The following is a 19,137-nucleotide window of genomic DNA, read 5'->3' on the forward strand; positions in this document are numbered from 1 at the left end:
GATTTTTATAAATTTTAAACTAAACTTTGATTGAGTAGACATTAGTACACAATTTTTTTTTCATGAAGTCAAGTCTTTGTGTAAGATAAAGTGTAAAAAGTGAACGTGATGAGAAGATTCAAATTTTTCATTTAACTTTAACTAAGAGTAATTAAACGTAATAAAGGAACTAAATGGAACAAAAAAAAATAGTGGGGAAAGTAATTAGAAGATAAAATGTATTGAGATTGATAGAGAATCTGGCAATTTGTTGGGACAGGGTTGGAAGTGTCGGAGACTCGTTCCTCCCTCGAGTTGTTTTTGCTGGCTTATGCGATTCTCTCCCTCTCATACACGTGCACACAATAACTCTTTCAGCCACTCCGGCTCTTCACTTCTCGGTCGGATAGAGTGAGTAAGTGAGAGTGTGTGAGAGAGACAGAGAGAGAGAAGAGAGAAGAGGGCCCCAAAGACAATGGGTTTAAGTTTAATTAACGAGTTTATGTATCACTTGGCAGCTTCGGTGTATAAATATTTGATGGAGATTAAGAGGCCTCCGCATCCACGAGATGAATCTCTCTCTCACTCTTCTCGTTCATTCGTTCGTTCGGGCGTCGGCATCCCAGCGTCGAACCCATCCCAGCGCGCAACCCACAAAACCACCTCTGATCAACAAGTTGTTGGCCTTCCGGTTTCGGCCACCACCTGCATTCTGCCGTCGCCGCCTCCACTACTACAGCGACTAATTGAAACTTGGATGGATTTCACAAAAAAAAACTCTTACCTCGCCCGGGAAAGAGTATCCCTGGATGTGGTGTTCGGATCCTTGACCGTTCACTATTCCGTAATGGATGTATATCTCTTCGAACTGGTATCTGTAGGCCAGAGGACCTCCGGAGATGTTCACGTGCTGCTTCGTATCCTTATCCACGCGCAAGACGAGACTCTGACCGGTGTTGTGCAGCATTCCGCTGACCTGAAACAATACCAACAAAAAAACTTTAAAACAATTTATTTCAAAAAACATAACAATTTTCCATCAAATTTGCATAAAAATGTGTGTGACAATTTTATTTTAATTTAATTTCTTGTTAAATTAGTTTGTAAATTAAAATTTTAGAAATTTACTTGCAAATTACAATTTTTCACTATTTTTTTATGTTTACTTATGTTAAGTTTGTATTATGGTTGTTGCAATAAATATTATTTGTTAGTTAAAGGGTTACCATGACGACGCTAATGTTTTATTGCCATTAGTTAACTGTCACTTAGAGTTTAACCTTTAAATTTTGCAGAAAAAAGACAGATGAAATGTCATTAAGTAAATTTAATAAAAGTACTGAAAAAAATGTCACTCAGAATAATTTACTTTCAAAGCTACATAAAAAAACTTCGATTGACTTTTGGAACGTGTGCATTAAACTAATTAATCGCAAATTACCATTAACGAGACACTTTTTCGCAGTTATATTATTCGATCCTCTCTGAAATTAATTTGTAATCGGATTTAAAGCTTAAGTGATATTAACTATTATTATGCAACATCATTAGTTGCATCATTAATTTTACACAAAATCGATATTTCCCAATAAATATATTAATTGAATTCGCCAATTTGTAATTAGACTAATTTACAATTGTTGTATATCAAAAAAATCTTCAATTTTCTGCTTCAATTCATAAACAATTTCATAACTGTTTGATTTTATTTTTCATAATAAATGATTATTTTCGTTCTCAATACAAAATTTCTCAATTTTCTTCTATTTTAATGTGTATAAAATTTCTTTATTTTCAAACTGTCAATTTTCAACTGTCAAATAACGTTAATGAAATTACATTACGTTTCTTTTTTATTTTTGTTTTAAATAAAACAATCAATAGTTGTTACTTTGATTTACAATAACAAAGATGAAATTTTCAACGATGTAACATAATAAATTCGATTCCATGTGCACGGAATCCCATCGCATCGCAATAATCGCCACCCGTCCGATGAAAATACTCGAGAGCCCCAAGCAAATATTATTTCATCCGGAATTAATAGATACGTTGCGCTGCGTCCGACGAATCCTTCGGATTGTATTTACAAAACGCACGATAAATAGACGAAACGGTATTTTCATTGAAGATTACCACTTGGATATTTAATTATTTGAACCACACACACAAAAAAAAAACAAAATAAAATTGGACAATATGAATTTTATATGTTACCTTCTCAATTTGACGTTGTCATGGTAAATAATAATTAATCGTATGTTTTGTTTATTATTTCATTGTTTGGTGAAGAAAAATACAGCAAAATTTGAAAAAAAACTAAATTTTAATTAAACAAAAATTAAAAAAAACTTTTATGTGTTTTTAAAGACCACGATTAGTTCGGTTTCAGACTATGCGGAACCGAATACACGCACTATGAGAGGTATTGGTGTGTCTGTTTGTGACTATATATTCTTTGTGATTAATACATTTAAATCACGTATAGTTCTTATGACAATATTATTCTGCGTGACTATTTTTTTTTAGTACTTTCTATTAAATTTGCTGAATGACATTTTATCTGTCACTTGTATGTGAAATTTTAAGGTTAAAATGTAATTGACAGTTAACTAATGGCGATAAAACTGTAGCGTCGTTATGGTTACCTTTAATGTAACATTAAACATATGCATTATGCAAACATTATTTTCATCGTTTTCTTCATGCATTTGTTCTGATGTTCAACCACCCGCGATGCATTAAAATTAATTAACAGTTAGCATTATGGATGCAATATACATATATTAATACAAAGTCAGAAAATCATTTTATTTTAGCTAAAAAAAACGATATTTACATAATGCCGGTTTTTATTGTAGCCGAACGATGGATTCGCTGTCAAAACTTGCAAAATGACGTTTCTTCGTCTGTCACTTTTCCGCGCAATTTAAAGGTTAAACTCTAAGTGACAGTTAATTGATGCCTGTAATACGGTATCGTCGCCATGGTTTTCCATTATCTAACATTAAACATATGTTTTGTTTTCTTCTTGCATTTGTTTCGACCAACCGCAACGCATTAAAATTAATTAACATTAGCATATCATAGAGTTAATACAAACCGAATGATTGGATTCTGTACATATTTATAATATGGAGCTTGAATTTCACATTATTTTCGCAAAAAAAAGTATTTATTTTATATTTTTTTCGTCCCGTCTCCCATCCACCGTTCGCTTTACATAATACCGGTATTTATTGTAGCCGGAGGATGGATTCGCTGTCGGAAACGTTCATATTTTAAATGGTGCAACATCCATTCCGGCGAAATGTAATATAAATAAAACACTGCTCACGCGTAAACATTGCAAACAGTGTGCGAGAGAGAGAGAAAAGAGATGAAATGTAAAAAAAACTGTGTATATTATGGAATATTAGCGTGTTAATATTATTACGAGGTAATTTTGATGCATTGCACTCAGCTGAAACATTTTTTTTTTGTTTCGTTTCGTTTTTGTTTCTCCGATGGTGATTTTTGTGTTGTTTCATTGGGTTGATGTATAATAAATATCTTCAATTTTCAGTCAGACTGATTTGTACTAATTAATATTTATTTCGTAAATTAGATACTAATTGATGATGAATGGACTTTATTCAAGTTATTTATTCAATAATATCACAATACATTAGTATTTAATTAAAATTAATGACACATTTTTTGGTACATCTACATAAATTTGTTTAATTCAATGGTTTCGAGTTTATGAATTAACAATTTTCAAAAAATTCTATAAAACAATAAGAAAATCGTCTTTTTTATGATAATTATTGAAGACATAATAGAAATTACATAATTATATTAAATTTCATGTTTTCTTATTGTGGCTCTTAATTCATTATGAAAAATAATAAAAACAAACTAAAATCCGGTTTCAAATAGTCCGGGATGTTACTGGAACCGGACTGTTTAAAAATTTAATAATTAACTTACTTTTAAAGTGCATTATTCATATTAGTATTTGAAAATAAGACATAAGACATCTATTGAAATAAGTGTAAATTGACATTTCAAGAGTGATACAAATATTTTATTCACGTCTCTTTAAACATTTCATTCTTTCTTCGTAATTTGCGAATGCATCTGAGATTCATCTTTAATAGATGATGTCTGCCAGCGTGCAGAAGAGGAGGAAGAGGAGGTCGCATTACTCATCGTCAACTGACTTTTAATATTTGGAGCGCTCCGATGATCGGATTTGCAGATCGCTCGAAAAGTATATGCGAATCGTTTTGGAAGGAAGAGGAAGAGAAGGAAGAGAGGACTGCGACTTCGAATGATTGATCTGTTTTTCAATAAATCTCCACTTTCGCAGTGTTCTCTCCCCGTCCATAATAAACATCCGGCGATTTATGCAGGAGGAGCAGGAGAAACTCCTGCTCCGGATGCATTAATCATCCGTGAAACTCAGATTGGCAAACATTCGATATATTTATAATAATAAAAAGTACAATAACCGGTAAATTTTAACAACAAATACCGGTAATTTTTGATGTCCTAAATATAATTAATTTTTTTTTTCTTAATTATTAAAATTAATTCATTATATTTCAATCAAATTGTATAAAAAAAATCAGTATCAATTATCCAATTGCTTAACTTTATATATGTTTTAATAAATTGTTATTGAACACAGAAAATATTTTATTATTGTGAAAGAAACTACAATTTCAGTCACTGAGAAAATAATATTTCTTCTTAAAAAATAAACAAACTTGGAACATTTGCTTTAAGTTTATTTTTCAAATATCGGACTAATTACACAAAATGTGTTAACTAAACTATAATAAATCTATACATACTTTATTCTTTATAATCTGAGCTTTAATTTCCATGCAAAATGTTGAAACTATCTTTAGTAGTTATTCTGCAATGAGTTAAAATGTGAAGACACATTTTTTGTTGGAGATTTTTTATTTAATTATTTCAATTTATATTCTGGTCTGTCACACAAAGTTGGTAATCTTTAAAATCTAGACTTTAATGTTTATATAAAAAGTTTTAACTAACTTAATTAGATGCGATAAAATGAACTAAAATGTAAAAAAAAGTAGATTTCATATTTGTCTCACACAAAATATGTTGACCAAATTATAATATATTTAACTATATATTATTCTTTATAATCTAAACTTAAGTAATCATGAAAAATGTTTTATATAACTTTACTAGTTATTAACAACAAATACCGGTAATTTTTGATGTCCTAAATATAATTAATTTTTTTTTTCTTAATTATTAAATTTAATTATTGGATATTCATATATTTCAATCAAATTGTATAGAAAAAATCAGTATCGATTATCCAATTGCTTAACTTTTTCACATGCACCCGGCGCATCCGCCAATTTTATCCTCGCTTTATAAAAATACAATTGCGAATGCGTGGAGGTTTTCCTATTAAATTCCAGATAAAATAATATTTACTTTAGGGTTGCAATTATTGTTGGGGCGGGAGTGGAGAGGTGGCGAAGAATTGTAGTGTGTTGAAATCGTGCTACAAAACGCGACGGCTATGGAAAAAAAAACTACACGTATGCCAACGGAAAATGAAAAAGATTAAAAAAAAAAACAATGTATGAAAGTTTATTGTGCTGTCCCCGTGATTTAATTCAATTTTCCGGTTGGAAATCTATTTTTATTATCGTGATGGTTGGAGGAGGAAATTGTATGGATTTCATTAGTAGTTTCGACCGGACTACACTGTTCGGATTGTGAGTGTGTGTGTTATTGTATGTGCGTGTGTGTGTGAATGTGCGGAGTTTGAAAATGGTGAAATCCCAGCCTTCCTTGGGTCATCCATCATTCAATCACAGAGAGAGAGCAGATTGGTTGCGGGACACCACTAATGATCGAAGCCATTACAGACTCACTCTCGCCCTTTTCCCCGCTTACCACCCTCTCACCATCTCTCTCTCTCTCTCACACTCATTCATACGCATACACAATTCGAACCTTTTTACCACTTAACGCATTATCCGTCCGGCAGCCATAATAAATATTCCGGTTTCCGCGGTTACCGTAAACATCGTTACACTAAAACATCGGACGAACGATACCAACAAAAATTGACAGATTTGAATTGGAAGAGGACAAAAATCAAAATATATATGATCAAAACAAAAACAAATGTTATTGTGAAAGACGTAGTGATTTTAAATATGAATAGTATTAATTATTAACATTATACAAATTTATGAAACAAATTTATTGAAGAAAAGTTAAGAAATTTATTAAATTATAAAAAATATGTTTTAATAAATTGTTATTGAACACAGAAAATATTGTATTATTGTGAAAGAAACTACAATTTCAGTCATTGAGAAAATAATATTTTAAAGATTATTTGCAGAAATATAATCTTCAATTTCTTCTTCAAAAAAAAAAATAAACAAACTTGGAACATTAGCTTTAAGTTTATTTTTCAAATATCGGACTAATTACACAAAATGTGTTAACTAAACTATAATAAATCTATACATACTTTATTCTTTATAATCTAAGCTTTCATTTTCATGTAAAATGTTGAAACTAACTTTATTAGTTATTCTACAATGAGTTAAAATTTGAAGAAATTTGGAGATTTCTTATTTAATTATTTCAATTTATATTTCGGTTTCTCACACAAAGTTGGTAATCAAAATATTGATACATATACTGTATTCTTTAAAATCTAGACTTTAATGTTCATACAAAACGTTTTATCTAACTTAATTAGATGCGATAAAATGAACTAAAATGTAAAAAAAAGTAGATTTCATATTTGTCACACAAAATATGTTGACTAAACTATAATAAATTTAAATATATATTATTCTTTATAATCTAAGCTTTCATTTCCATGTAAAATGTTGAATTATCTTTAGTAGTTATTCTGCAATGAGTTAAAATGTGAAGACACATTTTTTTTTGGAGATTTTTTATTTAATTATTTCAATTTATATTTCAGACTCTCACAGAAAGTTGGTAATCTTTAAAATCTAGACTTTAATGTTTATATAAAAAGTTTTATATAACTTAATTAGATGCGATAAAATGAACTAAAATGTAAAAAAAAAAGTAGATTTCATATTTGTCTCACACAAAATAAATTATTATATATTTAACTATATATTATTCTTTATAACCTAAACTTTGGTAATCATGAAAAATGTTTTATATAACTTTACTAGTTATTCTGTAATGATCTAAAATGTAAAGACTCAGTTTTTGAAGATTTCGTATTTAATTATTTCGTTTTTTTTACTCTTATGTTAACTAAATATTAATAAATTTCCATCTACAATATTTAATATTTCACTTTTCGTTTTACCTCGTTTATCCACGTTTAATTTTATTTATTTGTATGTAAGATATCCAAGTTTTACTAATTATGATTTAATGTGAATGTTTTTTGCGTCAATCCTTGTGGAAACTTCATAAATGTTTTGCGGGTGAAACGTAAAAAATAAGGCTGTTTTTAATCAAAATTCAGTGGTTCACTTTTTGCACTTTGATTAATACGAGCCAAAGGAAAAAAAAAAGTTTTTTTTCCTCCACCAAACACACATTTTTTCTTTCTTCAACTTACGGTCTTTGCCTCTCTCTCTCGCTTTGCCTCTTTATGGGTGGCTAATGGAACAAAGTTTGGGCAGACAGAAAGGCCGAGCGAAGAAAGAAAGTGGTAACGAAAGAATGAAGGAGTAGTTGTTTGATTTTCGTCGGATTTATGTGTGGGGGCTGCGAAAGGGTACAGTAATAGTAATCAATCATAGAGCCACTCTCTGATTTACCTTGTGCTTATCGAGGTGTATGTGCCTCAAGTGGGGATCGAACAGCAGCTTGTCAGGTTCCACGTTGATCGGCGATTGTCTTCTTCCCTTCGAGCACATATTCCATTGGGGATTCATTAATCCCCAGTAGCCAGGACCTGAAACAAAAACAAAAACAAAAGAAAATGAACAAAAAGTAAAACAAAACCTACGTAGATTATGAACTTAAATAAAAAGGAGAAAAAGAGACAAATTGACAGTGGCCTTATTTAAAACGAGAACTGCTCTAGAAATAGATACTTTCTTGTTCTTCTCTCTCTCTATGTCTCCTGCGGGCCAAGAACTTATTGATTGAAAAAGTCCATTTCCTGTCAAACTAGGTCTCTCGCGCTCACTCACTCACTCACTCAATATATATATATATAGATGTGTGTGTCCTTTGAACTTTACTTATTCGCCAGACTTCGTTACGGCCCTCTCCCGAAACTGCAACTGATTCGACTCCCAATTTTATCTTCTCCTTTCTTTTTTCTTTTTTTCCTTCCTCTTCCTTTATTTGTTTATTTCTTTTTTTTTCTGTCCTCCTTCTGCGTCTCCCACTACTACGGATCGCGTAATCGAATCGACTTAAATCAATATATATACACATACACACACATATATACAGAGGCAAAGACGGAGAGGCAGTAGACTTTTTCGCTAAGCAAATATTGTATTCGGAGGAAGATACACAAACAGACGCGTGAGCCGAGGGAGGAACGAATGCATTTGCGAGTGCAAATATCCAATATTTATCGCCGAACAAATTCCATCTGCGATTTCTTGATTTTACTACCTCCACCTCCGGCAAATACGAGATTCGCAACGGTTAATTGCATCCTTTCTGCATTCCACACACACACAGAATCACCAGGATCCTCGAAAACGGATGTTCATTAAAAATCATATTTTTCGGTTGTAACTGAACCATTTACAATATATTTTTGTTACCGTACAATTCTACACTTTATCTCCTTTCATCTCAAATCATAATCAAATATTAAACTATAGATACAGATGAAATTATGTCAATTTTGATTTAAACTTTTTTTTATAAATCTATGAAAAAATGATATTTGCTTTTAAGAGTTTTCTGAATGAAATGTGTACAATTTTTATAATATACAATAGGCAATTTTGAGAAATTTTCAATTTTTCGAAATATTGAAGGAATTTTTTTAACTGAAAATTGTAAAACAAACAAAAAAGCACTGTAAAATGATAAAATTTCATTGAAAAATGACAATTTCTATTAAGTTTGTAAATACAGTAATACCTCGCATAGTGCGGATTCACTAAAGTCCGGTTTTCTCATCCCATCGTGGCCGGTTTTGAACAGAGCGGAGAAATGTATTTAAATAAAATGGAAAAAAATATTTACTTTACAAACTTTTTTTTGAAAATATTTAATTTTAATATTGATTTTGCAATGTTTGTTGTAATATTGGGTGAGTAAATATTTTTTAAAGTTAATTAGAATGTTTGTACGGCGTGTGGAAGTTTCCAATTTAGTCGGTGCAGGAAAATCGGAGCTCTAAATTAAGTCGCATCCCTAGCTTCATGATTAAAACGGTTGCTTCTTCTCGCTACTTTTCAGCACTTTTCTTCCATTTTTCAGTTGTCCGGAGTTCATATGTTCGCCTGCACCTGAACACTATTACCGTCACTACCGGAATATTACTCGGAAAAAGTAAGGGCGGCGGTGCGGAGTAGGGCGAGACGTTAATATAAAAACTTTTCCAACGAAAGTTGCCACGCGCCCTTTTCCCTTCAAAAGCGGAAAGAAAGGCGTAAAGGGATGAAAAGGGAAAAAAAGTACTAGTTGGGGAAGAGACGACGACGACGTCTTCGAAAGTCGGTGGATGCGACTTTGCTGCCGGGGGCCGCAAATATTCGACGAGTTTTCCCTCCCGAATTCTTATGCTGCATGTTGCGAAAATGTCTTTATATCGACGACATTCTTTCTATATTAAAACGTCGAACGTCGAATTTGACTGGCGCCGAATAAATACGTACGTACATACCATGATCATGGTAATATATTAATAATAACGAACTCCGAGCAGGATCTGATGCGAACTTATTAAACTTTGTCGATCGATCAATCGGAGAGACAATCTCGCATTGGTAAAGGAAATATGAAAATAAAAGAGAGATGAAAATAATTGGAAATTTTTGCACAAGTAAAGGACTCGAAGACGGGAAAACAACGCCAATTAGGCGCAGTTCGCATTCGTTATTTCATTTTTAAGCAGAAGAAGTTTGCAGCGACAATAAACGATTCACCGCGGGGCAAAATCAATTATCCTTGCGTTTATAAATAGCACTAATCATATACAATTACTGCAAGAACTCACAAAGAGAGAATGAAGTAGAAAGGAAATTTTACCGAGAAATATCACCTTTGGCTTCGACCTCGTTATCCGGTTCGATCAAGGAAATAAATTACTTTATTGCCTTCTCGCAATAATAAGAGAGAGAAACAGAAATGAATCATTATTATCATATATTCTTCAATAACTTCTATTTATTTATTTTTTACTTACATAGTTAGAATTCTTTCAATAAATAAGAAATACAACAAAAAATAGTATTTTTATAGCATCAATAAAATCTAAACAAATTGGAATAGAAAATTATGAAATTATTGTTTGTTAATTATAACTTATTTTCAGTGTTAAATTTTTTTTTAGCTATATTATTTCCATAAAACAAATTAATTTGACAACAATTTATCATCCAAGCGGTGAAAACAAATCTTTTGTTATTTATAGTTTGCGTTGAAAATTTGTTCTTTTTTTTTCAAAAAAATTTACATTGATCGAATATAAACTTATTGTATATAAACTTATTGCAACATAGACACAAATTAACCAACATTAATATTAGTAATTTTATGAAAAATGTAATTAACTAATAAACTAATTTTGTTTTTATCTACTGATCTTATTAATAATTGCATTATAATTTGCACATGATTAAAGTTTCGCGCAAAACCACGTTTCCTTTATTTTATTTTTTCGTCTGTCTTCTTCTCGCAGCTTCCTGCGATGCTAATTATTTTTGCGCGGTGTTGGGGGGACGGGGGTTAGAGTGGGGATGGCTTGCATTGTTATATTGGATTAGGGAAGTTAATAATGAAATTTTCAAGTTTGCATAATTCATTGTACCAACAGTGTAACAAGTAATTCCCCGGCGAAATTTAATTGGATTGTGTACCGCCATGCATGCTCCAGTTTTCTGTTGTCTGTGCATCTCTCTTCATCTCTCTTCATCTCTCTCTCTCACTCACTCTCTTTCTCATTTCATCTCTCATTTGCCAGCGATGCATGCATGTGTTCGTACGGTTGCGGTGGCGCGCGTGAGTTGCACTATTAAGAAACTGGAAGAGATAATGCGCTTTCATGCAGACAAATAAAACTCCATTCATTTATTACAGCCGGAAATGCGCTTTTGTTTAGGTTTAATGGACGATTGCCGGTTGCGTCGTTCCGGTGTAAACAATACTGTTAGCGTTTCAGAACGAGTTGAAGAAGGAAGGAGAGAGAGAGAGAGACAGAGAGAGAAAAAAGGAAATCAAAATTCACTTGAAAGTCAACACAGATTTATCATTGCATTACAATTTATTCAGCAGCTTTCATTGCTTTAAAAATTTATTGCATACAGATGTCGCTTTCAAATGCAACACTAATTGTCAATGTAAAAAGTAAATCAATTATTAGTAAATCGAAACGCTAGCATAATCCATTAATTAAGAAATTGAAATATCAGTTTAATAGTTTCAATTGTTATTATTTTGTGTTTCTTGGAAGTATTTAATTAAAATTAAACGTAAAATAAACATTTTTCTAACCTAATTTGGTTTCTATATTTTTTTTAATACCAAATAAAGTAATATATTTTGTTTGAAATATTTCAGAAAATTCTAATTTATATAAGATTTAAGTAAAATAGTTAAATGTCAACACTGTAATAACTCATTATGATTTTGTCTGTTGTGGTGCATCATGGGAGAAATTATAACAAAATGTCAAATATTTTTTAAATATTTATTACTATCGCACTTATTCAATTAAGGGTAAATTGGGAAATTTTATGAAATTTTCAGTTTCTTTAATTGATGTAAAAATTATTGATTTAGATATTATAAGAAACGTAAGTAAAAAATGAAAATTCGATTTCATTTATGTCAAATGTCAGTTTCATAAAAGTCCTTTTTTTTTCATTCAATTTAGGGTAATATTTCTTTATGTTTTCTTGCATTTTTTTTTTCTCTAAAGAATAAATGATATTTAATAGGATGTTAAGGTGGATTCAGAGCATCGACTGTTCTCCTTTTTCGTCGTCGGTTGTGCGCTAAACATCCTGTTTGCATCTTCGGTGTTTATTTGTAAATGCGAACGAGATAAGCGGTTTTCGTGCCGCCACACCGGAATGTCTTCCCCGGCCTCGGCTCGTTAAGATAACCGTTGGTTGGGAAGGGGTGTGGAGGGTTGGTTGAGGCGAATGTAAAATGGACTAAAGAGTGTTTTCGGGGGCGACAAGAGATGGCATCTCGACGACGACAACCCTAGATAACCCTTGCAAGGCGTTCCCCGAATTCCATAAATTATAGTTTCAATTTAGTACCTTTGCAGAGGTGAGGACTACGTGTAGGTATTTATACAGAGAGATAAAGAGAATAGACGATAAAAAAAAGGAGTTGTTCGATTCTTGCGAATAACGAGATGAAAGGGGGCGCCGCGATGGATGCGAACAAAGGGAGACGCAAAGACAATGCCTCCATCCATCTATTTTCTGTGTAATTGAACTTCCCAATAACAATTTAATTACGTTGATACCAAAGGAATCAATTGCGCTTAAAGTGTGTTTGCTCCTTTTTGGACGGATCACTTTGAAAGCGACGATGCGAAGTGCATCATCATCATCAACATCATCTAGTGCGACCCAGAAGTTGCCACTTAATTGGATTAGTTCACATCGTAATAAAGCAAATTCAAAAGTTACGCGAAATAACAGACGACTAATTATGCAACTTTCCAACCATTTATTCAAACTTATTTACATTTTACATACTTATTATCAATTTAGGGATTTTTGTTATTGTTGTGTTGTTGTTGTGGTTATGTTGATTATAGCATCAACGTGATTTGTTTTAAATTGGTTGCATTTATTTATTATTTTTAATAATTTATACGTTTACTTATGTATAAAAAATATTCTTCATTAATTTTGGAAATTTAAATTCAATTATCTATAAATAATCTGAAAGCAACTGAAACTATGATGATCCAATTAGGGTATTTTCATGAAATATCCATATTATGTTGGTCGCTTTGCAGCAATATATTTTGTTACAACAATTGCCTATAACTCAATAGAAATATTGGTTCGTGTATGGTAATTCTTCTTTTTTATTTTTATACCAATGTAAAAATGATAATCTATATAATAATTAATAAATTATTATGAAATGAACCATTCATTATTATAAACAAAAAGCTGGAATTGCATGAGATTAACTGTGACACGGTTGCCTGGGGTGATTTGTCCTGTAACGTTGTTTGTTTATTTGGTGTGTGTGTTACCAGGGCGATGATAATTGAATTAGTCGTTAATGGAGAATTTAGCTGAATTGACTTTAAATAGGACGAACACAATGCGGGCAAGGAAACCCTTCTGCTGAAGATCCGTTAGGTTCGGGTGGAAAGAGACAGGGCGAGAGGAAACTTGCAGGAACTTTTTCCCTCATTCTTTTTCCACTTCTTCCTTTTTTTTCTGCGTGTTTCGCGTCAACTGCCTTTTATCAACTTGTCGACGTTCCCACTTCATTTTTCACGATCCACGTCATTTGTCAGTAAGTTGGAGGAACACCATTAATGAGTTTGAAAACAACGGACGGGCGTGACTGTCAACCATAAAAGGACTACTTACTCCAACCCTCATCCCCTCATCCCGAAAACACAGCGCTCTCCCCACGGAAACAGATCAATTCAGCATTTAAGGGACTCGTGGAGAACACAGGGATATAGCGAGAATGGGAGAGATGAAGAGATAAAAATAAAAGGAACGGAAGAGTTGAGCTTGGAAATAGGTGGAGAGTGGAGAGAAATGATCGGGGTGGAGACCCTGAAACAAATGCCTGAAAGGAAGTGCATTGCGTGTACGTGGAAGAGTAGTACTTTCTTCCATCCACCGTCAGATCGACTTATCCAAATCGCTCGAAGGAAACTTAAGAATAAATAGAGGATAAATCCAGGCAACAGGATTGGATCGAATACGGTGGTAATCTGTTTTCCCCTCTTCTCTTAAACTGCCAGAGATATTTTGCGATGCGAAAGTCACAAGATAAACGTAAACTTTCAATTCCTTAATAGCAAAATCGTTAAATCTTCATTTAATTGCAATCGCATAAATAACAATTTTTAATTAATTGATTTTTTGTAACAGATTAATGAGTTTGAGGAAAACTAGTATAACAAATGTTCGATTTAAGTGCTTTTCCGAATGATGTTAATTTTAGTAGAAATTGATATTCAAATTTTGAATGTGAATCGTCCTACGGTTTCGGAACAATCTTGAGTTTGAAATTGATGGACAGGATGACGGGCCATCAAAATAACGGGTCGGATGGACCTTGGAAGGGTCGAGCGATTAAATTCGTGCAGATCTAGGGAAACGGAAACGTATTGTCGACGATGATTTGTGATGATACGTATTGTGCACAAGTATGAGTGTACGGTTGTATATGTACACGTGTTGATTATATAACCCACATAACGCGAATTAGGTAAATGCGATGTAGGTGAACGAAGCGATGCGAGCAAGTCGAGTCGAGCGGTGGTGATAACACCACGGAGAGAGGTGTTCGTTCGCCCCATAAATTCATATCCCGTCCATTGTGCGCGAATTTAATGTACCGAATTATATAATAATACTAGGTATAATAATTATTATTATTACGATGACGTATGACGTGGGAAGTCTACATCCAATTAAAAAAAAAATAGCAGCAACCAAAAACGCTGAAAAGGTGCACCGAGGGAAAACGAAATTGGGGTTTCGCAAAAATTGTTTATCGATCGATAGCGTAGTGTTTTTTTTTTTAATGTATTGTCGGGAGAATATTTAAAAGCGAATTGAATTTTTCGCCGAGGACGATTTTCGTTCAATTAAACTTTTCCGCCGCCCCCCGAAACACGAATCGACGTTTAAAGTGCTGCGATACCTGCAATTTATTACCGCAAGCTTTTGCACGAACCCACACCAATCCCACCGACCAGATGGAAGGTGTAGTCCGCTCTGAACATACACACACACATAGTATAGATAATAAAATTCAAACGCAACGCGGTTTACGGCCAAACCAAATCCCACTTGATGTCCTCTAATCCTTATTCTCGTCTCCTTCTCGCCCTCAGGCAATACCTTTTTCTTCGTCGCCGTCCTTCTTTTTCTCTACTCTTTGTTTTTTTCTTCTTTCTGTTCGTCGTTGTTGCTCCATTCTGGGAGGGCTGCCTAAGTTATTACGCAATCTTGCAGCAGCAGCAACATGTGTACAGCATTGGCCAATTACAAAGTCGTGTGTATATAGTATCACCTGCACTCTCTCGCACTATTAATTATTTGCCGCTTGGAATTTACGACCGGAGGGGTGAGAAAAAGCCAAAAAAATATAAAAAAAAGAACAACAGAAAAGGACGAACAACACTCCAAACACAGGTAATAAAGTTTCAATATTTTATCCACCACAGTTAATTTTTTGTTCTTGTATTTGGAGAACATATCGAAAGATTTTCTTTTGAAATGTCATATTTTCATAAAATATACTCTATATGAAAATGCTTTGTATACATATGAAAAAACTTACATAACCTCAACAAAAAAAGCAGCAAATCAAAATGGTAACGCTTCTTTTATGACACCTTTTTTAAATGCTTGCAACCTATTTATAAATAGATATTGCTTTAATTTATATTAAATATATATTATTTTTACATAATTTCATGACAAATAAAACGTTAACATGAAAAAGTATTGTCGATCCAATTTGAAAATATGCTTAACATCATGAAATACAAGTATTTTCGCTTGAGTTAAGATTAACGTCATTCCAGTTTGCGGCAAATCAAAAAGTTAATAAGCAATCGATTCGTGAAGAAGTACAAGTGTATTCCGTAAACAGGTTTGCCACCACCTAATTCGTTTCTCGCCCCGAAGGATGGCAAAATGTACTTACGTTCGGGATGAAGTGAGATAGAGGAGGTGAGAAATTGCGTGTGTGAGAGCGAGAGACGTAACAAGCAATTACCGCTTGCGGTTACCTAGCAATACCGTAAAGCAGCGCCACGTAATAATTAGAAATTACATCTTACAGTTTCGCTTCAATTAAGTCTCCGCGTTCGTTCGATTACATTCTGTGGAATTTTATCCAGCGCTCGTTTCTATTATCAAATATAATTGATATAAAATAATTTAGTAATAACTTCTGAAATTTTAAATTATTTTTTGTAGAATTTCTGAAATATTTTTATATCCATTTGATGGAATGGGAATAAAAAACTTTCTAATACTGTATATAAATATAAATAAAAAGATGTATAAATATACTGCGAGAGTCGCAGTTTTGTTTATTCAAATTCAATTTTCGAAAGGAATCGCCTCCCGCTTTTTAAGTGGCTTCCGTTTCCTCCGTATCCATCGCGGAGGTGAAGTTGGGGATGGTCCAAAGTGCTCTTATGAAAATGAGGAAACACGGGGGGAGTGGGCGAAACGGAGACGATCCGACTGAAGGTAGAAGCGAAAATAGAGAGAAAGAGGGAAAGTTATCAACTTTGAAAGAATTGCCACAAAGTTGGCTTCCAATAAGTAACAAGAAAATTGTGTTATGTTTTCTCTTATTTATAAAAGCAACTTTTGTGTAGGGAGTCATTTAATTACATTAAGCAGATTCTTATATAAGAATAATTATTATTAAAATATTACAATCTAATAGATTTTCATTTATAAAAAAAATAAATATTTTAATAAAAACAATAGTACCAATTGTAAAAAAATATGAGAAGAAATATCAATGAAATTGCGATTAAAAAAAACGTGGATGCGCCAGGTTCAAGTATTTCGAATTCAACACTTTAGCATCGGATATTATGAATCAGATGATTAAATTACAAAAAAGGAGTTTTTAAAATATTAATCTAACTGTCAAATGTCGTTTAATATACGCGTGACGATTAAGAAAAATTATGCAACTTGTGTGTCAGATTAATTTTGGCTCTTACTTTCGAGTAATTAATTATTTTTTAGTCTAAGTGAAGATACGATTTATTGAGGTAATTGTTATTGGTTTTATGTAAATATGATTGTATTAAATTGAAATATAATTGTAGAAACAGATTGTTTTACATTTAGTACTGCTAATAGAGATAGATGGCGCAGTTATTAAAATGACTTAATTAATATATTATTATAGGTGGATAATTGCGTATTAAAATGCTAATAGGAAATAAATGTGTGTGAGTGTTGCATGCGGGTCGATTTGTGGAAGGGAGAAACGTGTTTTAGTTGCTGGGATTTGATTGAAAAATAAATTAAAATAAAATAAAAATACCGTTTCGAATATCGAAACTTTTATGACGACCACGCGTATATGTTGCAAAACCGGGTCGGTTTGAATTTCCTATTTAAGGTATCGAATATTCGGGTTTAGGGGGTTGCGTTTCGTCCATCTCCCACTCTCGCTTAACCACTCGCAGATACATGCATGCACACATATGTGTGTGAGGGGTTGCTGGGATGGAAATTGGAAGAGGGTGAGAGTTAGGGGGGAAACAGTGGAAGAGAGAGAGACAGAGAGAATGTGGTTACATTTCGCCACATTGCAGTCTCCCGGAAATTGATTTTCCCCGCCAAGTGCGGTCATACGGGAACAGAGCCACATGTGCAGCGTCCATGATACAGTAGTCAAACTCAATAAACAACACGATGGTGTTCCAACAACATCCGCACAACCGCCGCCGCCACTCTCCCTCCAAATCTCTCTCTCTCTGTCCCACTCACCATCAACCAAACGCACACATCCTTTCTCTCCAACCCCCTTCAGTTGTGGTTTGTTTTTTTTTATTCTTCTTTTTTTATTTATTTACCTACTTTTATATACAATTTTGTTCCGCGAAAAACACGCCGACTATAAGCAACCGGAAATGTATGTTTAACGAAGAGAGGCGCCCCCAGATAAAACCGGAATTAATGGGGGACTTGATAAACAGCGGCGCGATGAATTCACACACACAAAAAATGTATATAAATTTTCGCGCGAATTTCGAAGATCAGCACTTGGACAAAAAAAACTTGACGGCAAAAAAAAACTCGCGTTTTTTGGGGATGGTGGATAGTGATCAAACAAAACGAAATTCATTTCGCGCCCTGTTTATTCTCGACCTACAGCGTTCCCCCCAGTTAATCGAAACGTGTTATTGTGGAAATGTCGTAGATCATCCGCGCGATCTCATCAACGCAAATACCGACGACGAAAAGTTCGCGTTATGTTATATATTTGTTTTAATTTTGTTCTTTTTTTTTTTTTCGATGTTGGTTGGAATGAGCGCAGGGCGTCCAACTTTTAATTAACGTCCGGCGTTTTAAATCTAAGTAATTTAGGAACCGGTTTCCAACCCCCCTAAACCACCCCCTTGAATCTCGTTTCGCCGCCGCCGCCGCCACCGGCCCGGAATGATTTGTGCCCCAACGCTGACGAACGGCCGGACCCAGGTGCTAAATAAATCACAACGCATCTGCGGAGACTAATTTAACCCTATCCCACCATCAGATTATCAATAATACTTCTATATACTCAACCTCTCGCCAGAGGGACGAACAACTATTCAATTTTCTGATTTGAATTTACATTTGTTGGCTAACCTGAAGCTTATTATTTAGTTAGGGAACTTTATGAACATTTTAAATTAATTTAACATTTTATAAACTAATTTATTTAATAAGTATTCAAAAAAAAATGAATAAAAATAAAAAAATATTTATTGTTGAATAACATTATTTATTTGACATTTTATCACATATATTGATTATGCATGACATATTAAAGAGTTTATGCAACTTTTGATGCAGATTATTTTTTATTCGAAATAAATGTTATTTTTCGTTTTTATGTCTAATAAGGATACAAATTATTGCAGAGTATTTTTAAAGAAAATAAAATTGTGGTAAAGTAAAATATATAAGCAGATACAGACATACAATCTTACATTTAGTATAGCAAATAGATATAGATGGCGCTTAAATTGCAATCAATATAAATTTAAACGAAATA

General features: G+C 33.0%; 1 protein-coding gene across 1 annotated transcript in view; it reads right to left on the reverse strand.

Annotated features, from left to right (window-relative positions):
• Positions 1-757: 757 nt before the first annotated feature.
• Positions 758-19,137, reverse strand: part of LOC108566589 (carbonic anhydrase-related protein 10-like) — a gene marked incomplete at both ends in the record, with an annotated part of 30,113 nt that continues 11,733 nt past the window's right edge. Inside the window, 2 exons of the mRNA XM_017926562.1 lie at positions 758-955; positions 7,791-7,927. Coding sequence (XP_017782051.1) covers positions 758-955; positions 7,791-7,927 — 335 coding nt within the window. The remainder of the gene's footprint in view (positions 956-7,790; positions 7,928-19,137) is intronic.

The sequence above is a fragment of the Nicrophorus vespilloides genome, unplaced genomic scaffold, assembly GCF_001412225.1.
Source record: "Nicrophorus vespilloides isolate i.1.1-1 unplaced genomic scaffold, Nicve_v1.0, whole genome shotgun sequence".
NCBI classification, from domain to species: Eukaryota; Metazoa; Arthropoda; class Insecta; order Coleoptera; family Silphidae; genus Nicrophorus; species Nicrophorus vespilloides.